The sequence below is a fragment of the Manis pentadactyla genome, chromosome 10 (assembly GCF_030020395.1).
Source record: "Manis pentadactyla isolate mManPen7 chromosome 10, mManPen7.hap1, whole genome shotgun sequence".
Classification (NCBI taxonomy): Eukaryota; Metazoa; Chordata; class Mammalia; order Pholidota; family Manidae; genus Manis; species Manis pentadactyla.
Genome location: NC_080028.1, coordinates 78,678,957 through 78,702,054, shown reverse-complemented (window position 1 = coordinate 78,702,054; position 23,098 = coordinate 78,678,957). Strand labels below are relative to the sequence as shown.

Genomic DNA, 23,098 nt, shown 5'->3' with positions numbered 1-23,098 from the left:
ACTATCCATGGATTATATCTTCTCCCTCCAGGAGTAATATCTTATACACTGGGACCAGTGGTTCTCAAATTCTAGTATGCATCAGAATCATCTGGAGGGTTTACTAAAACACAGATTGCTGGGCCCCACCCTCAGAGCTTCTGACTCAGTAGGTCTGGGGGGTAGGGCCAAGAATTTGTAATTCTAACAAGTTCCCAGATTCTGCACTAGAAATTAGTGGAGATAGAGAAATCACTTTGCAAGAGTTTAGCCCACCTGAGGTAAGGGATTGCCCTCAAGACATGCTTCTGCTCCCAAAGTCTGTACATCCAGGGAATTTTAGGTTGGGTCCTCTGGAAGCAGAGCCTGAGACAGGGATTCAAGGACATGAGGTTTATTAAAGGACTCTCTTCAGAAGAAACCAGTAAGAGAGTGAGAGAGAGGATGAGACAGAGGGAGGAATGAGCAGAGATGTGCTCTTGGGGACTTTTAGAGCATAAATGGTCCTTCCATGAGACCAGGGGTATGGCCTCTCTGAAGCCAACAGAGATGGGATAAGCAGGGTAACTTTCAGGAGAGGCAGCTCCCAACAGCCCAGAGAAATGCTCTGGAGGAGGGAGAGGCTATGAGCTGTTAACAGCCAACACTCACTGCACTGGGGAAATCATGACAAATCATGAACTTCCCCTGGCTCCACAAGTAGATGCTACTCAATGGCATAGCTGCTCAGCAAGCCTGAAGCTAAGACTGCTAAGGTTTTATTTTTGTAGCAACAAGTGTTTTTTCACAATATTTCTTAATATTTTATTAAGAAATTTAAACAAAACTACTATGTATGAGACCCATCACACTTCAACCATAAGAACCTAGATCCATGGGCTTGCTTCTCTGTTTTGAACCTTTTATTGAAGTAAAACCAGTGGTATGCTGGTAGATTTTTAACAACCATCTCTCCAAAAGTAGTTCTAACATGTAATTGGTTGATATTTTTGTTTACATTAATAAGGAAGAAGAAAGTGAAAGAGCAAGGATGGATTTTGGAATACCACTCATTTTTTTTCATGACTTTTTTTTTTATTAAGGTATCATTGATATACAATCTTATGCTCAGGTTTCACATGAGCAACACTGTGGTTACTACTCTCCCTATTATCAAGTTCCCCTCACATACCCCGTTACAGTCACTGTCCATCAGCATAGTAAAATGCTATAGATTCACTTCTTGTCTTCTCTGTGCTATACTTCCTTCCCCGTGCCCTCCCCCCCATGTTATGTGGGAATATCACTCATTTTTTAATGATATGAACAACTTGTTGGCTAAATCATAATAGATTTCAAGTACTGGAAAATATTTCCTTGATTTCTTTGATGCCATTCACAGACCCAAATCACTTACAAATTTAATCTGCATTATTCACATTTTCTTCATCACTTAAAGTCCAGCCAATCAACAAAACAATAAATCAAGCCCGGATTTGTACCATCTGCTGATTTCCATGGTGTAAATACTCCCACTATGGCGGATTTCAAGCTGCTAATGTGAAGTCACTGAACGTGGAGTTGGGATGTGTTGTGCAACCATTACGTAGTATTTCCACCACAAAGATGCGATAGATGTAAACAAATCTCAAGAGCAGAGAGAACAGTAAAATATTCAGGAAGTGATGAGTTTTGAGTACTGGTTACTTTTATTTGAAATGTATTTAATTGTAAGTGTATATAGTTTCACTGCTGACGATAGCTGACCAGATTCCTAGAAGCCTTCTTTGGGCCTCCTCGCGGTCACAAGCGCCCCCTGGGTGGGTAACCCATACCCTGACTTCCAATTGCGTGGATTGGCTCGCCTGCTTCTGCAGGTCTCGCAAAATGCATCACCAACCTGCAGTTTGAAGTGCCACCACTAGAGGCCTCTCGTGAGGCACACACAGAAGGCTCCTCCCAAACCCGGTGCTGGGCACTACTCACCTCCGCTGGAAGGAGAAAGTGTGTTAGCCGCTGCAAGGGTGGGAGGAGATGGAGAAATAACTGAGCGCTGGATCTGAGTGTGGGTGAGTCCCGGGAGGAGATCTGGGGCCACACGGTCCCCAGGGGAGACATGGAAACCAAGTTTGGGCAGAGGAATCCCAGCTGGGGCTTTGACCTCAAAACCTAGTGTGGTCTGCCCTGGGAGCTGTTGGGCAAATGAGCAAATAAGACAGCTTCCGTCCAAAGAAAGTGAGTGCAGCCTGTATGTGTGGCGGCAAGAGGTATATGGGAAATCTCTGGACCTTCCACTCAGTTTTGCTGTGAAGCTAAAACCTCTCTAAAAAATAAAACCTATCTTTAAAAAGATTTACTTTATTCTTGATGGATAGATAAGTATGTCAAGGCATTTATTAAATTTTCCAATGAATTAAAATATCAATTTTAAATTGTCATTTATTAAGTTCTCACAAATACTGATATATATTTCTGGATTTTCTATTTGGTCCAACTGATACATTTATCTATTTGTCAATTCCTATGCTAAAATTATATAAATATTGTTTTATAGTATATTCTGGTATCTGGTAAGGCAAGCCACCTTCCTGTTAATTTTCATTTTCACACTTTTCTTAACTATTCCCAGGCATTTATTCTTGCATATGATCTTTATTTTAGTCAAGTTTTAAAAACCTTGGATTAATTAGAATTTCATTATGCTTATAATTTAATTTGGAGAAAGTTGACATTTTAATTATATTGTCTTACCACATGAGGTCATATCTTTTAGTTGTTCACATTTTGTTTTATATCTTTCATAAGATTTTATAGTTTTCTTCATACAGTTCCTGTGTCTGTCCCGTTAAATTTATTCCTAACCATTATGCTATTATAATTGGAATATTTCATTCCCATTGCTCTTTCTGTTTTCTCCATTCTTTTGGTAGAATGGAGAAAGGCTATTGGTTTGTGTATTTTTGTCTAGGAGTAGAGCTCTTAAGAGCACAAACTGAGGTATGGAGAAGAAATGCAACTTTAGTTCTTTATAACTTATTTTAAAAATTATTTTAAGCTTGCTTTGTGACAGGTGGAAGAAATTCAGTCCCATTTGACTTCTCCCAGATTTTCTCCAGGGTGGGTCAATGTTCCGTGGGGTTTACATAGTGCCCAGAGTCCTTACCACCTTCTGTCCCAGCTGGCTTCCCCAAAATGCCCATGGTCTCCCTGGGTCTTGTCTCTTGTCCTTACTGGTCTCTGCTACACTGTCCTTCCTTTCTCTGTCTGTCTCCCTCCCCACCACACACACTCTCTCTCTCACTCAGGCATGTGGAAAATGTTCCCCAATCTCCACATCACACTAGACCACCAGATGGTAGGAACCTCTCTAATGCCCCCTGTCTGCCCAGATAGCAGGCAGCATTGCCAGGTTTTACATTTCTCCAGGCTTTACCCAGGAAGGGAGACACAGGTCCCCTCTGCCCTTGGGTCCCACCAACCTGCATGAGGTTCTGTCCTTGGGTGAGGGGGCTACAGCATGCATCCCCCTTTCTCAGGGATCTGCAGCAATTCCTCACTCTCTGTTCACCTTAACCTCCTTCTTCTCTGAGTCTGGGGAATCCTTTCCACTCTCATTTATTCTCTCAGGTCTAGGTTCATGCCCTGAGTTGTTTGAAAACTCAAAAGCTAGAAAGAAGGTTTGTTTTTCTTTCTGCTTTCTCATTCCCTCTCCAAGGCAATAAATTCAGAGCAGCCTCGCTTGCATAGAAGAGCTGTCAGGGGAAAAAGGAGCTTTGGAGGCTGGAAACATTGTTCATATTTCAACACAGGATCCCACCAGACATATAGGCATAGGAAAAAACACCACTGGAGGAAATATGGCAGAATGTTAACAAAGATACACTGTTCCCAGGAGGTGGAACCATGAATAAATTTTGAGTCCTTATTTATATTTGTCTGAACTTTACAACATTTCTAGAATGTGTACTACTTATATCATCACACATACACACACACAAAATTACTTATTCCAGTTCATTTGTAGTTTGTATTCTATGCAGATCAAATATATCACAGAATAAATTACTATGAATCCAAACATAATTAACAAACACCAAGTACATTTCAAAACAAATGTACAGAGTACAAAATACAAAGCATAAAGGAAGGTTCACTCACCCTCAGCAGCTTTGATTGGTTTCTAGAATAGTGAGCAATCACTTTGGCTATGAAATTAGGACTGCTAGGCCGATTTTGGAGTATTTAAGGAGCAAAGGAGTGAACGGAGTGATTTTGGAGTATTAAGGAGCAAACGACTTCATGATGTACATATTTCTAAAAGAGGCTTTTGCACCGGGAGGCAGTTGGGTTTTCTAAGGCTTACAGGTGATGAAAATGTGATTAGAGGATGACTTAGATTAGGTAAACCCTTGAAAACAAAGCCTGAAAAAAAACCAAAAAAACAAAAACAAAGCCTGGGATAGAGATTCTTGCTCAAGTGATATGTTGGAAGAAACTAAGAGAAGGGGAGTGAGTGACGTGCAATGGATCAAGGGAAAGAGACGAGGAGGAATCTTGGCTGGGAGCTGGCTTCAGCCTGATCCCACGGGGACCACTAGAGCACTAACTGCACCACAGAGCTGCTTCCACCTTGAGGCGAAGAGGCCAATCTTTTGTACCCCCACATCAGTTAATCATGGGCAAGAGTGTACGAGGCTGCTCCAGGAAGCCAAGGGAAATTCTGTAGGGAAGTGGGAAGCTCAGCAGCCCACCCGCAGAGCAACTCGGGTATAGGGGTGCCAGACAGGCAAGATTTACTTGGGACTACTTGGGCAAGCCTGGTAATAGGGAACTGCCTGCAGCATGCATCCAGGGCAGCATGCAGGAGCAGGTGATGACATTGATGATGACAGCAGGATTTGGGCCGTGGGGGAGATGAAGGCTTTGGGCCAGCTAGCTAAGTCTTCAGTGACTGTGGATGAGTGACCAGGAGGGCAGAGAATGAATGACAAAGAGAAGGAGGGAGAGAAGGTGGCAGAGCCAGGCTGCATGATCCTCAAACCAGAAAGGGTTTTTGCACAAGGATGGGAACTGAATGAGCCCAAACTTGCAAATTAATTGGACCCCTGCAGGCCCTTCTTGAACCACGGACTGTAGCTGCCATGGCAAGGAGACCTTTGATGTTGTGCTGTCTGATATCCAACGCATAGGACTCTGTAAGCTCTACAGACAGGGGCCTTATCTCTCTTGTTCACCAGGCTGGCATAGTAAGTAAATATGTATCGAATGACTGACTGAGTCAATCAGTTAATCTATATTTCATCATCTTTCAGTGGAGGCCACTGGCATAGCAACAAAGAGCACAAGCTTTGGGATCAGACATCGGAATCTGAATTCCACGTCTGAGCCTCAGCTTTTACATCGTCAATGCTCTGAAGATTAAGTGCACTTGGGAGAGTACTTGGCACGTGGCAAGTGCCCCATAAACCACCTCTGTCGGTAAACTCCCTTTCCTGTGAAAGCTCAGAGCTATTCCTTGCGAGGTGACTGGGGACACGGGTGTGCGTGATGGAAAGGGCGGGGAAGGGAGCGGAACACAGGCTGAGGTTGCGCCCCAGCCTCTGCGCACCCTACCGGCCCTGCCCGGGGCGGAGTCTTGTCCCGGCCGGCGAGGGCCATGCTGTCCGCTGGAGGCACCCAGGGACCCGGCCAGCCGTGCGGCTGCCCTCCGCTATGGCGGGGGCGGCGCGGGGTTCGGGCTGGTGGCCCCCGCTCGGGCTCCTGCTCCGGTTTGCGGCGCTGCTCGGAACGCTGGGGCCACAGGTGAGAAGAGGGGACGGACACGGAGTCTCCAAGGTTGGGGGCTGGGGCGCATGGGGCTGGGGCGCGTCGCGTCAACAGGGGAGCCTCGCCCCCTTACACCGACTGGGGTCGCCCCAAATCGGTCCCTGGCCAGCTTTGGGGAGTTGCCGGTTGCCCTCACGAACACCTGCTGGAGAGAAGTGCCAGCGTGGGAAGGCGCCGGCACTCGAACACCAGGCTGCAGAAGCAGCGTGGGGGCGCAGGTGAAGAGAACAGCCAAGGGCGGGGGGCCTGGCTCTACTCCCATGCCCTCAATAGCTTCTAGGATCCCGGCTTCCTAGGAGCATATGATCAACTCAAGGGTCCTCGGTGGAGAAATGCACCCACACGCCCAGTATTACAAGTTCAGGTGGTTCACAACGCTCCCACCTTCCGCGTGACAGGACCGTGGGTTCAGAGCCTTTCGGATAAATAAGTTGGAGGCGTGCGGATCGGTCGAGCCAGGAGCGGAAGAAGCCAGTCTTAGAGAAATGCAGCGAGAAGGCATAGAGCCCAGCCTAGAATCCACTTGCCCAGCCTGGAGCCCCCAGAACAGCTATTGGGATCATAGACTGAGCTGTTCCGCCACCACACTCCCCGCTTCCAGGTCTGGGAGCCCGACAGGGTTACCAAATAGCACGTGAGCCCACAGTGGCCAGATCAGGTGTCTCCAAAAAAAGTTGAGAAAGTAGAAGTGAGAAAAATTAGAAATCTAGAATTTTAAGTGAAATCCTTCCAATTTTTAAAAATTGGTAGCCAATTAGAAACAAATTATAAAATACAATGATGGTCAAACAAAACTCAGCTGTGGGCAAGGAGCCTGCAGCTTCTTCCCTAGACCACTTTCCCTCCTGCCATGTTCAGATCACAAAACAGACCAGGAAAAGAGAGGGGCTAGGACACAGTTTTCTGACTGTCCATGAAAACCATTGGCTCCATCCCAAAACTGAGGGTCCTGGAGCAGGATGTGGCCTTTGCAGGGGTGCGGCTGGGCCACCCGGATGTTAGGGTTCCTGCTGGGAGCTCAGCCTCACCCTGTTTGCTCAAGGAGGAGCTAGAGCAGGTGAGTTGGCCCAGTAGGGGCCAGAGGTAAGGGCAGCTCCAGCCCTCCCCTCGGCCACCCCCAGCCTTCATTCAGGGGGTCTCCTGGAGCCTGGCACCAAAAGCAGCTGGGCTGGTTTGGGGGGGTAGAGGGGTCACCCCAAGAGAGGCAGAAAGTGTGGCAGAAGAGAAAGAGACCAGGCGCTGAAATCAGAGGGATGGTGGTTCAAGCCTGATTTCTTCTTTGTTATCTTTGTGGCTTTAGGCTAATGATTTAACCTTTGGGAGCCTTAATCTTTCTCACCTGCACAAGGTGAGACTAACACCAATCTCACAGGGAGGCTGTGAAGTGCTTTTGTATAAGCCTTCAGTCTTGGAGAACCAGAAGGAATTGGGGGTTTGGGTGGGAGGAGGTGGGACTTAAGGCACAGGGTAGCCAAGCCTCTCACCCCCACTCCACCCTCTCTGGGGGAGGGGAGTCACAGCTGGCTGTCTGGGGCACGGACAAGGGGTGGTCTCAGGCCTGTCGAAGGAGCTGACTTTGTTTGCCCTGCAGGTCCAGACCCTCCGGGCAGAAAGCCTCCTGCTGGTGTCCACCCTGGATGGGAGCCTCCACGCACTGAGCAAGCAGACAGGGGACCTGAAGTGGACACTAAAGGATGGTGAGCAACAGGCAGTCACTCCTCCTCCCTTGGACCCTGGGTGGGCAGGGAGGGGTACATGGCCATAGCAGAGAAGACCAGAACATAGGGTCTAGAAGCCAGCAAGCCAGTGTTGGCAAGGATCTTCACCATTTATCAGCTGTGTGGGCTTCGGAAAGTCACTTCACCTCTCTAAGCCTCAAAGTCCTCAACTATAAAATGGAGCCAACGGTAGTGACCCTAATTCCTGTAGTTCTTGGGATGATTACACGCATGTAAAATGCTTAGCTTGGTGTCTGGCATGCAGTCAGCACCCAGTGAATAGGAGGGAGCTATGCTGTCCAGTGGGGAGTCTGGAGGGGGCTACTCAGGCTCGGTGTCCCTGTCCCTGCAGATCCCATGATTCAAGGGCCAATGTACGTCACAGAGTAAGTGAACCTGTGGGCTTTTAAGGGAGGGGGCAACTGGGAGAGGGAGAATGCATAATTGTCTGAAGGAACGGCTGGGGGCTGGGAGGCATGTTGGCAGTAAGGCAACAGATTTGGTCTGAGCTCTGTGGAGCCTCCTGCGAGGGTGGGCTTGACTAGCTGGGAAGTTGGAGGGAAAGGGGGTATTCATGAAACCAGGGAGCATGTACTCACCCTTCCCCCTGTTCCTCTGCCCCACAGGACGGCCTTTCTCTCAGATCCAGCTGACGGCAGCCTGTACATGTTGGGGACTCAGAAACAACAGGGATTAATGGTGTGTTTCCCACCACACTCAGATGGGAGAGAGCTGGGGCTTCTGTTAGCCAGAGCACTGCGAGTGAAGTGGGCTGAGTCCTACAGAGGACTAAGTCCAGGCTCTGAGCACATTATGGGAAGGCTGTCTGGAGAGACCTGTTGAAAGCAGGTGGTGGAGTGTCTCCAGCTGTGTCTGCAGAGCAGGCTGTCAGGGCTCTGGGGAAATCCTGGGGGCTTCTCCAGGACTCTGAAGGCTTTAAGGGGAAACCTATGTTTATGTATCAAATAACCCACAAACTCAGTGGCTTAAAGCACTCAGTGGTTTAATGAACAATTTTGTAGGATGACACTTTAGGTCGGATCAGCTGGGTGGTCTTGATTGAGCTTGCTCAGCCATCACAGTCAGATTCTGGCCAGCTGAGTGGTCAGCTACTGGTCAGCTAGATGGCTCTCCTGAAGGCTGGTTGGTGGTTGGCTGGAGTTTGAGAGGGGCGAGTGGGCCATGTGCCTCTCATCCTCCACCAGGCCAGCCTGGGTTTGTTCACAGGCTATCAACAAGGGCACCAGAAGCAGCAAGAGAGGGCCAGGCTCACACCCACACACCTGTCAAGCTTCCCTTGTATCGCATTCGCTAATGTCTCATCAGCCAAGGCAAGCTGTGGCCGAGCACAGGGTCAGTGGTGAAGAAACAGACTCTGTCTGACTGTGGAAGGAGCTGAAAAGTCACACGGAGAAGGGGCACACAGGGGAATTTGTGGGAAGCCGTGGGAGGCCTGCCAGAAAGGTCTTAAGGAAGTGATTTATAAACTGAATTGGAAAGAAATTTTAGTGTGTAAATCAAGCAAGGTCTCTGTAGCAAATGAATCACACTCATATAGGGTAGCTTGAGGACTTATTGAAGGGATTACTTATGGGGATGTGTACCTCTGTGGAGTGTAGGAAACCACAAGGCCCAGTGCCATGTCCTCTGCCCCTGACAGTTGGGCACCATTAGCAGCCTAAACTCAGAGGGAGTGGAAGGAATTGTTCCTGCACCCTGGAGATAGAGGGAGCTGGTGGAGAGGGCCACCCAACAGGGCTGAGGCCTTGTGGGAGGGGCATGGCCAGCCCACCATGCCTATGTGGAGGAGAGGGGACACGGGAATATACACCCTGATCTCACTCCCTCCCCGTTATCCCAACCCAGCTGGAAGCTGGAGCACAAGGCACCCACCGAGGTGATCCAAACCAGTGCATCTCCCGGGCAGAGAGCAGGGTGGAGAGGACTGGAGAGCTCCAGTCATGCCCAGCTCCCGCCTGGGGAGGGTCACCACCAGGTCTTTAGTGTGGCTTATGTGGTTGTCAGTCACAGCACTCCCCCTGCTCAGGGATAAAGTCCAGACATTCTGACAAAGTTCATCAGGCCCCAGGTGAGCAGGCCCGCTCCCCTCTCCTGTTCCATTTCTTCCCTGCACAGGCGCACATGCACACACATACACCGGTGACCAGCGTTGGTCCCTGCAGGCTGTGTGCATGGTGGTCTCCTGCAGACCCAAGCTTCTAGAGGTTCCATCTCAGCCTGAGCTTCTCAACCACTAAAGCAGAAAAGGAGAACTTGGTGAATTGCACACTGGCCCATAAAGTGTCCCTGTAGACGGGATGTGTGTCTCTTCTGCTTCCCTCCCATTGGCTAAAACAAGTCTCATGGCTGCACCTACTTTAAGTGGGAAAGGTTGTAAAATTTCACCACGAGCCCAAAAGAACCAGAATATTTGTGAGAAGAGCTCCCTGCCCCTGGCTGTCTCCCACCCATCCCTCAAGTCCCAATTTAAAATCCAAACTCCTTCCCAATGCAGGATCCTGCCTCCAGAGGCCCTCACTTCCCGCCACTCTTCCCCTGCTGACCCTCTCCAGGTTCACAGGCCTTGCGGCTGCTCCTCACACAGCCTAGCCGGTGCGGCCCCTGCCTGTGGCCTCTGCACCAGCTGTCCATCTGCCCACATGACCTTGAGACTCATTCCCTCTCTTGGTTTGGGTTCTTAATACCCGGGGCACTTGGTATAGAATAACTTTTCAAATTGCTCTCCATCCTAGTTCTTAGTGTTTTTTTTATAGCACTAACCACTCTTTGACATTACAGTATGTGTATTTGTTTATTATTGCTTCCTCACACACACCAGAAAAGTAACTGTGTAGAAAGGAACTTTGTCGTTACTATGGGGTCCCAGTGCCTGGCTAATAATAGGTGCTCATTAAACAGTTTCTGAATGAATGAATGAACAAACTTCTTCCAGCACTCCTTCACCATTCCACACAGCTGTGTTAGGTACCCCTCAACTTCTTTGTGTTTCCTTAGAGCGCCATAGCCATGCCAAACCAATTATAGGTTGAAATGGCTTCTTTTGCTGGTTGGTCTGACCATGTCCCCAGGAAACTCTGGTTCTCTTTCCCTTGGTATTTAGTGTGCCTGGGGTGCTGTCTGGCAAGAGCACTATGTAGAGTTTAAGGATCTTTCATTTTGACATAATTTCACACATAAGAAAAAAACGCAAGAATAATACAAAGAAATTCTTTGCTCCCTTTACCCAGACTCATTGATTTTTAACATCACATTTACTTTATTCTCTTTTCATTAAAATAGATACAGTATTACAAATGTATTTATAAATTTTTTTTCTGAACTATTTCAGACTGTATTGCACACATTATGCCCCTTTGCTCCTAAAGTGTCACTTGTGTGTTCCTAAGGACAAGGACTTTCTCCTACCTAGTCTGAGTATAAATTAGCAAAGTCAGGAAATTTGACATCAATGCAATATCATCCTCTAATCCACAGTCGATATGAATCTTGTCAAGTGTCCCAAAGGTGCTCTTTGTTTTCCTAGTCCAGAATCCAAACCAGAGTCTCTCACTGCATTTCAGGGCTCTTAATAATTTGGAGCAGCCCCAGCCTCTCTGAGGCTGCCAAGGTCATTGAGTTTTGAAATCTCTGCCTGTGCTGTAGAGGAAGTTGTCAGGCCAGGACTGAGTGGGTCAGGTGGTATCTTGGTACTGGACACGGGATTTTCTGCCATTCCTTAAAAGGCTGTGTAGCAAAGTGGTTAAGTATGCTGGCTCTGGAATCTGACTGTCTAGTTCAAGGCCTGGTTCTGCCACTTAACAGCTGTGTGACATCCCCCAAGTTGCTTAGCCTCTCTCAAAAATGGAAATTGTATTAACTGTACTTCATGGACAGGCTGTGTGTTTCTCTGCTCTCACTTCTTCCTGGAACTCTCCCTCTCTTCAGAGACTGCCGTTCACCATCCCTGAGCTGGTTCATGCCTCCCCATGTCGCAGCTCTGACGGTATCTTCTACACAGGTGAGCCTCCCTCCAGCCTGTGGGGCCAAGTCCAGCTGCACAGGGGCCTAGGGCATGAGAGCCCAGCCGGGCACAGGACAGACAGGTGCACACCCTCTCCAAGCCATTTCTAGGCTGGAACACTTTCTGCCTCCACAGGCCAGAAGCAGGATACCTGGTTTGTAGTGGACCCTGAGTCAGGGGAGACACAGGTGACCCTGACCACAGAGGGTCCCTCCACCCCCCGCCTCTACATCGGCCGAACACGTGAGTCAGGCCCCAGCAGCTCCCCAAGCTCTGAGCAGTCCCCCTTTTTGCTCTGTGCATGCCTGGCAGTTGCTATCCAAATTGAATCTGGGCCAATCTGTCAGGCAGCACATACTTCGCTGAGCACTGAATAAGGAGCTGGGGTTACAACAATAACCAGCTCACAGACTCTGGCCTCCAGGCCTGGTGCTCAGGGAGGCCCTTCATCCCCTGGGTGCGGGAGAAAGGAGAACCATGTGGGTGCTCCTGGTAACCTTGCTTCTGGGCATCCCCAGAGTACACAGTCACCATGCACGACCCCAGGGCCCCGGCCCTGCACTGGAACACCACCTACCACCGCTACTCAGCGCCCCCCATGGACGGCCCGCCTGGGAAATGTGAGTGCTGCCTTTCTCTGTCGCCCTCTGGGAGCAAGTTCCCCAGCTCAGGGAACCCCAAGTGGCATCCATGACCTAAACCTGCCACATTGTGACCAACCAGACCTCCTCTGGGTCCCCATATTCTGGATGACACACCCTTGATGTTTGACCATAGGTGACTCCCCAACACCCAGCCTCACCCTCCTTACCCTGAGCAGTCCTTACCATCCTCCATTCTTCAATGAGCCTACCCAGGTGCTCCTGGTGACTCCCCACATCCTGAATTACTCCAGAAACCCCTGCACCCCTAGAGCAGTCCCCACGTATTCCAGCTAGCCCCAGTGTGATATGACAGATGACTGTAATTGACCTCTCCTGGGACTAACCCCCTGTAGCCCTGACCACCCTCTGGATATTTTGAGTATCTCATCTAACTGCTTGAGTGGCCTTACAGGTGCCCCAAGCAGTGCCTTATACCCCGACTCCCATGCGGGTAACTCCGACACATTACAGTGCACCCCAGGGTCCCTGACTGACCCCCTTCACACTCTAAACGACTCCCAAGTGACCCACATGCCTCCAGGCCACCCTGACTGACCTCTCCTGAGTGACATCAATCAGACCATAAGTGACTCTGCCACATCCTAACTGATCTCTCTCAAGTAACCTGGACTGATTCATACACCTCTGGATGACCCTGATTGACCCCTACATCCTACACAGCCCCCAACTTGACTCTGACTAATCCCCTGACTGATCAGAGTGATCCCGTGAACTCAGACCTTCACAGGTCCTGATAACCCTCCAGGTGATTTCACCTGACCTCCACACACCTGAGAGGCCCTCCTGATGGCCCACCTCCTGAGTAGCTTCCCCACCCCAAGATGCTCTGAGCTGCCTCACATCAGACCCCCTTGGCCACATCTTTCTTGCCAGACATGAGCCACCTGGCATCCTGTGGGATGGGCCTGCTGCTGACTGTGGACCCAGGAAGTGGGGCAGTGCTGTGGACGCAGGACTTGGGTGTGCCTGTGATGGGTGTCTACACCTGGCACCAGGATAGCCTACGCCAGCTACCCCATCTCACACTGGCTTGGGACACCGTGCATTTTCTCATCCTCCGCTGGGGCCACATTCAACTGCCTGCCTCGGGCCCCCAGGACACAGCCACCCACTTCTCTGCCTTGGACACCCAGCTGCTGTAGGTGCCCAGGACTGGGGGAGCTGGGAAGGAGGCCCTCGGGAGTGCTGTAGTGCAGACCCAATGGGCAGGTGTGATGTTCGGCCATGACACAGAAGCACAGCTGAACAAGGGATCAAAATACTTCAAACTGCCTTCCACCATCCCCCATGTGCTCCCCAGACCTCCTGGTAGCCACTCTTCAGCAGCTGAGAGGGTAAAATCTGGCCTCCACCTCGCCACTGTGTATAGATAACAGCTCTTGTGCTTGATGGGTGCTGTGCCTTATTGCCTGTTGAAGGTTAATTATCACCTTTACAGCACTGACTACCTTAGAGTCCCCATCGTGAGGAGCCATGAGGCAGCCTGGGGAAACCAGGGATTATCACTCATTCAGTTTGTTCCTTACATATTAAATGAGCACTTACTATCAGTTATTTGTTAGGTTCTGGGAGTACAATAATATAGCCAATGTTCCTACCTACAGAAATCTTGGAGTCTAGAGGGGGAGACAGGTGTGTAAAGGGGCAATTATAATATGGTATGATTAAGGATGACATAAAATTAGATATGCCATGGGAATATGTAAGAAGAGTACCTAAACTGAGACTGGGGGCAGGAGGTAGTCATGGAAAGCTTCCTGGAGGAAGGGACATCTAAACTGAGACCACAAGGATGAAACAAGAGACAGAGGATGGCCACCAGGGAACAGAAATAAATTAAGTAAGACTGGAGTATAGAACTGAGCAGGGAATAAAGTCTGAGGCTGTTAAATTAAGTAGGGATCTTATAGGATCATTTAAAGAGTTTGGACATTTTCCCCTATGTCCAAGGAGAAGTTGGAGGGTTGTAAGCAAAGAAGTGATTTGATCATATTTTCATGTCAGAAAGATAAGTCTGGCTGCAGTGTGAAGAATACTTAGAGTGGGCAGGAAGTGCACACTTACAAAAATACTACATTAGTTCAGGCAAGAGATGAAGACACTTTGGACCAGCTTGGAAACACTAGAGATGGAAAAGAGTGGAAAGTAAGAGGAAAAAATAAGTTGGTGATTAGGGAGTTTGGTAATTGTGGTAAAGGAGTCAAGGGTCATGCTCAGGTTTCTAGAAGCACACGGCTGCTGTCATTTTCACGGGTAGGGAACATTAGAGGAGGAGGAGGTTAGGAATGAAACAAGTTCAGATTTAGAACTGAGCTCTTCTAAAAAATCTGGGCTAGACATAGATTTAGAAATCACGACTATAGAGTTTGTATCAGTTAGCTGCATAACAAACCACCCCTAAAACTTAGAGTTTAAAACGACATTTATTATTTTTCAAGATTTTGTGGGTCAGCTGGGTGGTTTTCTGATCTGGGTGGTCGAAGTTAATATCTGCAGTCAGCTGGTGCCTTGGCTGAGCCTGGATGGTCTAGGACAGTCTCACCTGTATGACAGTTGGTGGGCAACTTGCCCTAGGGAGTGTCAGTAAGGTCTCATGCCCCAGCAGGTAGTCTCAGGGTTCCAAAGAACAGCACAAGAGGACAAGCCCCAGGGCACAGGCACCACTCCAGCCTCTGCTTGTGTCCCATTTGGTACTGTCTCACTGTCCAAAGCAAGTCACGTGGCCAAGCCCAGAGTCAGCGTGGTAGGGGACAACACGAGGACACGTGTACAGAGGTAACTGAAACTGCGCACCACTGTCACTCAGCCTTCTCCCCTTCCTCCTCTTCCTCACAGGATGACGCTGTATGTGGGGAAGGATGAAGCTGGCTTCTATGTTTCTAAAGCACTGGTTCACACAGAGGTGGCTCTCGTGGTGAGAAGGGGCCTCTAAGGGGCTGAAAGGGAGGAATGGAAAAGGAGAGGATACCCCTCACTCACGACTTTTTGTTTTCTGCCACAGCCTCGTGGACTGACCTTGGCCCCCGTGGATGGCCCCACCACAGACGAGGTGACACTCCAAGTCTCAGGAGAGCGAGAGGGCTCACCTAGCACTGCTGTCAGATACCCCTTGGGCAGCGTGGCGCTCCCTAGCCAGTGGCTGCTCATTGGTAAGATCCCCTGGTTCAGATGTGTAGATGCAAGACCAGTGAGGCCGGCTTCTGAGCTGGAAGGCTGAGGTCACCTTCAGCCTGCTGACTTTTGCCCTGCCTCTTAGGACACCATGAGCCACCCCCAGTCCTGCACACCACTATGCTGAGGGTCCAGCCCAGCCCAGGGAGCAGGGCGGCTGAGAACAGACCCTCAGAGGGCACACAGGCTCAAGCACTCTTCCTGGAGGTCAGTACTAGAAGAGTAGGTGGCTTGGGGCACACTTGGCAGGTGGGTGGGCAGCCACTGAACCATTTCCTCAGGCTTCTAGGAATAACACTTGGGGGTGGGTCAATTGACCTCCCACAATTTTGCAGAAGAATAGCATTTTTTTTGTTATTGCCAGAAATGTATTAGAAGTGCCAAAAGGTATTGGTTATCTAAATAGTAAACATGGATCAGCTTTCTTTATTCTTCTTCAGTGTAAAAGTTTTAAAAATGTATCAGGTAATAAAATGAAAAAAAAAAAAACGATAAAAGCACACTCTCCTGGGAGAGGGCTGGACAAGAATCACTACCTGCAGTTCAAGGTTAGAAGGAACAGCCATGAGCTGGAGCAATTAATCGCTGCTCATCAGAATCACCTGGAAGCCCACTCAAGCCCCACTGAATCAGAATCTCTACAGGTGGATATCTGCATGTTTTGTGATTCCCCAAGAGTATCTCTGCTTTTTAGTGATACCCCAAGAGATACTGGTCATCAGTAAGGTTTAGAAGACCACTCTCTTGAGGCCCCATGTTTCAGCACCATGCAGAATGACAGAAGTCCCACCACACAGACCACCCACTCACTGCCCCTTCAGCTAAGCCCAGCCCTGTACTGGGTGATGAAGAGGGGCTAGGGGCTCCACAATGCCAGGGGGTGCTAAGGGTGAAGGTCCCTTTGTCCTCAGCTCCTGAGGCTGAGCCGAGAGGAACCTCGGGACCTGGTGCTACATCCTGAAGAGAAGACCCCACACTTGAATCCAGGGCTGAGTCCCCAAGACCTGCTGGCCGCTAGCCTCACTGCTGTCCTCCTGGGAGGGTGGATGCTCTTCCTGATGAGGCAGGTAAGCCCACTGCCCCCGACCTCAGGTGTGTTTAGGGTCATCCTAGGGGGATCTCTGCTCCTTTTTTCTCTGAGACCATTCAGCAACTCTGCCCCTGACCTAGCTCCAATGGTACCCTGGCTTCCCCCAGCAGCTCCCCAAGTCCCTGCCTCTGGGCTCTGTGGGTGCAGGGTCCAGTGCCAGGCCATCTCACACACAGCTGCTGGGTGCATCAAGGGCCAGGGCCGAGTCAGGGCTGAGCCCTCTTAGGCTCTTGTGTTTCAGCAGCAGCAGGTCCCCCTGGCACCTGCAGACCCTCGTGATGTCTCAAAGGATGCTCAGTCCCAGCCCTCGGGGGCCACCCCTCAGGGCCAGAAGAGGCTTCAAGGCCCCTCAGAACAAGCCCAGCCACTTGAAGACCCTGATGGTGAGCTTAAGCGAACAGGCAAGGGCAGAGTCAGGAGCAGAGAAATGAGAGGGACAGGTTAGTCTCAAAGTCAGTTTATTAGAAGCCACTATAGTGGGGTGGTTAAGCCTACTCATTACATAGGAGGGTATTTCTAATGGAATCTGCTGGGTAGTCGAGCACTCTAGAAATGCTGCCACCATTTTTTATTGTTGTTGGTATTTTCAAGGACTCTGGATGCAAATGGAGATGGGTATAGATCTAACTCCACTTTGTTAACTTTGACGGGTTACTTAACTCCTCTGAGCTTCAGTTTTTTCATCTGTCAAATGGTAATAAGAACATCCACCTCATTACACCACCTCGTTGAGAGGTTACCATGATCATTAGTATTAAATCATAAATAGGTGATGTTATTAATGTATTAATTTATCATGTTTGGTAACAATGACAGTAAATTACCTAGGGACCATTTTCCATCTTTAGGGCTTTTTAGTTATTAAACATTTTTCTCTTTTTTCTCAATTTATTCCTATAAACGAGCCCTTTCAAACTTTCTCTGGTATCTGCAGGATGCCCCAGGGGGCCTTTCACAAGTTTTTATTGGTCTGTCCAGAACATTCCTCACAGACGTTTTTATGTTCACAAAGTCTACAGCGGAGTCACATCCTACTCCTACTTAACTGCCACAAATCCATGCACATGTGCTTGGCTCAGTGTCCTCCAGAACTGCAGGATGTCATATATTCAACGGCGAGTGGATGCCAGAGCTGACATTTATACAGGGCTTACTGTGCGCTGGGCATTGTTTTAGACACTTTGCCTTTATTAACCTGTAGGATATTCACAATAATCTGAGGTGGATTCTGTTACAATGCCTGTTATGTTGGGAGGGGATGAAGGCAGAAAGGTTCATGATACCACCCACCCCCACCCTCACCCCAGGCTTAACAAAGGCAGCAGGACGGCAGCTCAGGAATTCAAGGGCAGGTCAGCTGTGGGACCATACCTCTGTTTGCACATTGGCAACACCTGCAAGAGAACGTGACTGACATGAAGGGTCTCCCAGTCCATGGAGCAGCAGCAACAAAAGGCAGCATGTGGCCTCAGCTTTGCAGAGGCACTCTTCTTCCAATTACGTTAGAACACCACTCCTGCCTGTGCAGCTTCTCGGTGACAGTGATGTAGAATGCTGAGCTAAGTGATGGTGAATATGTGTGTGCAGACTGAGCCTCCCCTAAGCTCATGGGTCTGCATTCATGGCCTTCTTGGCTGTAAGCCCGGCCTCCGTCTAGCATAGACAGTGCTCCTGAGTATCTACCCCAGAGAGCACACAGTGAGTGTTTACCCCACAGCAAGGGCATGGAGAGCACGGAAGACAGACATGCAAGAGACAGGAAACCTGGCAGAACCAATTGAGTGGTATGAAAGGGGCCAGAAGTGCTCAGGGACCCTCGCCTGGAGCCAGCTGAGCAGGGCTTGTTCAAACAGGCTTCCCACGACTCTGTCCCTGCTTTCTGAGCTGCCTGACAGACAGGCCCACTCTTACCTGTGGGGGACGTGCTACTAGCAAGGCCCTGAGGCCACCCACTCCTGACAGTCCTGAGTACACGGATTTAGGTTACTGCCTGCGTCTGCCGACAGAGAGTGAATGTTAAGCAAATAATCCACAGCAATGCTGAAGGGCAGCTCGTACTTTTCTCCGATACCCGATACTGATTTTCGTTTGCTTTTCCTAGAGCTGACTGACGAGACTAGAGGTGGCAGCTCTTCCTAAGTAGAGTGCTCTCAGGGCCATTGCACAGCACAGCTCCAGGGGTGCCATATACGGTTAGCTATATGAACTGGGTCCCTGGAGCTGAGCTAGGCAAGCCTGCCCAGATGTGCCTGGGTCCTCGTGAGGGGTCTCCCACAAGTTACCCAAAGGGAAGAGCACTAACTGTCCAAGTGTATAGACCTCTGCCTGCCTGGGCTAACCCCACCCTTCTTAACAGGAAGCCAAGGCCTTCAGGGGGCTCCTTGCTGCCCTAGAACTAACTCTAGGGCAGCTTAGCATCTGAATGCCTGCTGCCTCCCGCCCCTGTCTGGGCAGTCTTTACTGTGACTGTACTCATTGTCCCACGTTTCTAGCTGCCCAAACTCACCTTCCTGTTGGAAGCCAATTCCTCAGTATAAGGGTCTATTATAACTGGGGGAGGTAGGGAGAGTGGCAGAAGGAAAGAAAACTGGGCAGAGAATACCAAAAGGGGGGAAATGGGAGGGGAAGATAACACAGCCAGCCTCACCCCACCCCGTCTTCCATAGAACCATTTAATCCACAGGAACACTGTGGGATTACTAACCTTAGTCCTGCTTTATAGATGAGAAAACGAGCGCTCAGTGGTTAAGTAGCTTGCCCAAGTTCACACACAGAGGAAGGGGCAGCACCAGGCCTTGGACCCAGCAGTCCCACACAGGCTGGGCAGGGATGGGTGGGAGTTGGAGAAAGGTTGAGGGAGTGGGCAGGCGTGGACAGGGCAGTGCTGACTGTGGGCCAGAGCATATGCTGAGACCGTGTCTGCCTCCCTCCAGCTGAGCAGCTCACGGTAGTGGGGAAGATTTCCTTCAGTCCCAAGGACGTGCTGGGTCACGGGGCAGGCGGGACATTTGTTTTCCGGTGAGTGGCAGCCAGAAGCCAGGCTGGAGACATGGCCCTTTCCCCACTGTCCATTGTTGAGTCCTTTTTTCAAAGAACCCCCAAGGTGGATGCAGGTTGGCACCTCACTCCCCAGTTCCTAACCTTTCCCTCCTATGCCCCCTCTGCCCACCCAGGGGGCAGTTTGAGGGGCGGGCTGTGGCTGTCAAGCGGCTCCTCCGGGAGTGTTTCGGCCTGGTCCGGCGGGAGGTCCAGCTGCTGCAGGAGTCAGACAGGCACCCCAATGTGCTCCGCTACTTCTGCACCGAGCGGGGCCCCCAGTTCCACTACATTGCCCTGGAGCTCTGCCAGGCCTCGTTGCAGGAGGTGAGGAGCTGAGCAGGCCGGGTGGGGTGGTGCAGTCCAGGGTGCAGAGTGACGCCTGCTTCTCACTGCTCCTTAGTATGTGGAAAAGCCAGAGCTGGACCGCTGTGGCCTGGAGCCTGTGCTGGCGCTGCAGCAGCTGATGTCCGGCCTGGCCCACCTGCATTCCTTACACATAGGTATCGGCCCCACCACCCGCCCTCTGCCCTCAGCCCCTGCCTTCGCGCCTCAGTGCCCAGTTCTGCCCTGCTTTGCTCTCAGTGCACCGGGACCTGAAACCCAGCAATGTTCTCATCGCCGGGCCGGACAGCCAGGGTAGAGGCAGCGTGGTCCTCTCAGACTTCGGCCTCTGCAAGAAGCTGCCGGCTGGCCGCTGCAGCTTCAGCCTCCACTCAGGCATCCCCGGCACGGAAGGCTGGATGGCGCCAGAGCTCCTACAGCTCCTGCCCCCAGACAGCCCTGTGAGTGCCCCCTGGTCCACTGCCTCTCCTGCTAAGGCTCCACATGCCCCGCCATGAGACCTTGAGTCACTCCTCCAAGCCTGTTTCTTCACCTGCAATGTGGGGAGATTCATACCTTCTTACCACGAGCAGTGGTTCCCAACCAGGGACTGTTTTGCCACCCAGGGGACACTGAGCAATGTCTGGAAATATTTTTTGTCATCACACTTGGCAGTGGAAGTGGGTCTTGCTTCTGGTGGGAGGGGGCCAGGGATGCTGCCAGACATCCTACAGTGTGCAGGACGGCTCCTACAACTATCTGGCCCAAAATGTCAATAATAGCAAAGTTAAGAAATCCTGAGCTAGAAAATGGTTTTCAATCTTCACTGTGCTTCAGAATCACTGGGGAATTTTAAAAGTCAGAAGCCCAGGCCCCACACCCAGGGATTCTGACCTGATTAGCCTCGGGGAGGGCCGCAGGTGATCTTAATGTGTAGCCAGGGGTGGAGAACCCCTGGTATGAAGGGTAAGGGGGCACATCAGATGAGCTAATAGAGTTGAAGCACAGAGCAGCCTCTGACACATAAATTCCTACTCCCCACCCCAAGGCACTTGAGTTTGGACCCCAGGATTAAAGATTTTAGAGTGGCCAGTGTGTGAGTAGAAGTTAAAGTCATGGCACAGATGAGAGTAACACAAAAGGACAGTTACTAAGCAAAGCCACCCCCACTCCTGATGTTGAGAGAAAGCTGGAGTGGCAACATGGGGGCCCAAGGACCAAAAGCACTGATGTTGAGCCTGGACAATTTTTTAATTAATGACCAATATTTTATCTTTTGGGAAATTCTGCATAAAAACCTAGATTTCTGGATTCTCTTTGAAAATCAAAGTTCTGCCTCCCCGGGAGTCCCCAAAGACAACTGTCTGGAGCTAAATACCAGCTTCCTCCTGTGGACGGGGCCCATGCCACTTCAGTTCTGCCACTCTATTGCCTCAGGCCTGGCTAGCTTCAGTTACCTGCTAGCCCGGGATGAATGAAGCTTGGAAACCTGAACTAAAAACCCAGTAGGGGCGAAAGTTTTGGATGACAAGCTGGGCCCTTTCAATGGTGGTGAGGGGTGGGGGTCTAGGGCTAAGGGGCTGCCTCTCAGAGCTTCCTTGAGTTCTAGTCTGAACCAAACCCCAGGCTACAGCATCAATGTGTGGGAGTAGTTAGCCAGGCAGACTTCCTGGAAGTGGAGAACTCCGCCTTATGCTCATCTCTCTTCCCCAGACCAGCGCAATAGACATCTTCTCTGCGGGCTGCCTATTCTACTATGTGCTTTCTGGTGGCAGCCACCCCTTTGGAGAGAATCTCTATCGCCAGGCAAACATTCTTACAGGGGCTCCCTGTCTGGCTCACCTGGAGGAAGACACCCATGGTGAGGGGAACCTGGGGCTGGCAAAGAAGGAAGCAGGGCATGAGGTTGGGCAGGCCTGAAGCCATCCCTGCCATTTGTCCCTACAGACAGGGTCATCGCCCGGAGCCTGGTGGAGGCCATGTTGAGCCCACTACCGCAGGCGCGCCCCTCTGCTCACCAAGTGCTTGCCCACCCCTTCTTTTGGAGCAGAGCCAAGCAGCTCCAGTTCTTCCAGGTCAGAGGAAAATCTTGGGAATGCCCAGAAAGTCTCACGTTTGGGTCCTAAGCAAAAAAAAAGGGGAAGCCAGAATGACTGGGGAAAGAGACTTGTCTACCTGATTCCGGAGAGCCCAGTTCCCTATCTAAACCAATCCTGAGCCTAGCCTTCTAAACTTTGCCGTTTAGGCATTCCAGTCGACTCATTACCAGCCTTCCCAGCCCCATTCCTTTGTGGGAAAACACACCCCATTCCTTTCAGCCCTGGTTGTCACTTATGCTATACCCATCCCAGATAGCCCATTCCACTTTACCTTGAGCAAGGGACTTGTGGCTCTGAGCCTGTTTGCTCATCTGTAAAACAGAGACAACAGTACTTATTTCACAGGTTGGTGAAGACCTGGTGGGCAACATGGGGACCTGGCACAGAGAGGCTGCACACTGCAAGGGGCAACAAACCTTTTGCCAAAAGCTTTTGCTGCTTCACTCCCCTAAGCCATAGGACACTCCTGGTTTTATATGGCCTCTGAAACTGGTCATGAGACTCAGGAACTCTATGGGGGCCTAGGATGTCAGCGATTGGCTGGAGAAAGAGTCTGAGCAGGCACCCCTGGTGACAGCGCTGGAGGCGGGAGGCTCTGCGGTGGTCCGGTGCAACTGGCACAAGCATATCTCGGAGCCGCTGCAGACAGGTACAGCCAGACTCGGGGTGCCCGGGAGGCTGAGGAGGCACAGCGGGGACAGCTCTGCCAATGGTTTCTCTGCCCACAGATCTGAGAAGGTTCCGGTCATATAAAGGGATGTCAGTGCGAGACCTGCTCCGTGCCATGAGGAACAAGGTGTGTTCCAGGGCTTGGGTGGGACCTGGACTGTGGGGAGGCCTGGTCACTGCTGAGCCAGCTCTCTGCTCTAACCCTCTCCAGAAGCACCACTACAGGGAGCTCCCAGTGGAGGTGCAGCAGGTGCTAGGTCCTGTCCCCGACAGCTTCGTCCAGTACTTCACAGACCGCTTCCCGCAGCTGCTCCTCCACACATACCATGCCATGAGGAGCTGCGCCTCTGAAAGCCTCTTCCTGCCCTACTACCCGCTGGCCTCAGGGGCCAGGGAGCCATGCCCAGGGGCTGCTGGGAGCTAAGGCCAGCCAAATGGACAAGGAGTCAGGCCCATGGCTGAGGCTGGCCTCAATGACAAAGGCTTGGCAGTCTTGAGTTCTGGAGCAAAGACATGTCCCC

The 23,098-nt window shown here is 50.6% G+C and overlaps 1 protein-coding gene across 4 annotated transcripts; it reads left to right on the top strand.

Moving 5' to 3' along the window:
- The first annotated feature begins 5,473 nt into the window (after nucleotides 1–5,473).
- ERN2 (endoplasmic reticulum to nucleus signaling 2) lies at nucleotides 5,474–23,001 on the top strand. Of its 4 annotated transcripts, none has more exons than XM_036916942.2 (22): nucleotides 5,475–5,760; nucleotides 7,376–7,481; nucleotides 7,855–7,888; nucleotides 8,129–8,201; nucleotides 11,448–11,520; nucleotides 11,659–11,766; nucleotides 12,042–12,143; nucleotides 13,062–13,326; nucleotides 15,024–15,102; nucleotides 15,190–15,337; nucleotides 15,445–15,566; nucleotides 16,271–16,426; nucleotides 16,694–16,832; nucleotides 19,383–19,467; nucleotides 19,623–19,812; nucleotides 19,889–19,988; nucleotides 20,071–20,270; nucleotides 21,523–21,670; nucleotides 21,757–21,884; nucleotides 22,434–22,557; nucleotides 22,637–22,704; nucleotides 22,789–23,001. In XM_036916942.2, the coding sequence occupies exons 1-22, from the start codon at nucleotides 5,506–5,508 to the stop codon at nucleotides 22,999–23,001; spliced, it is 2,916 nt and encodes a 971-aa protein (XP_036772837.2). In that variant the 5' UTR covers nucleotides 5,475–5,505. The 4 variants fall into 4 exon arrangements, with proteins under 4 accessions (XP_036772838.2, XP_036772837.2, XP_036772836.2 ...); XM_036916941.2 differs by having other exon boundaries at nucleotides 16,691–16,832; XM_036916943.2 differs by lacking the exons at nucleotides 22,637–22,704; nucleotides 22,789–23,001 and having other exon boundaries at nucleotides 5,474–5,760; nucleotides 16,691–16,832; nucleotides 22,362–22,493.
- The last annotated feature ends 97 nt before the right edge of the window (nucleotides 23,002–23,098 follow it).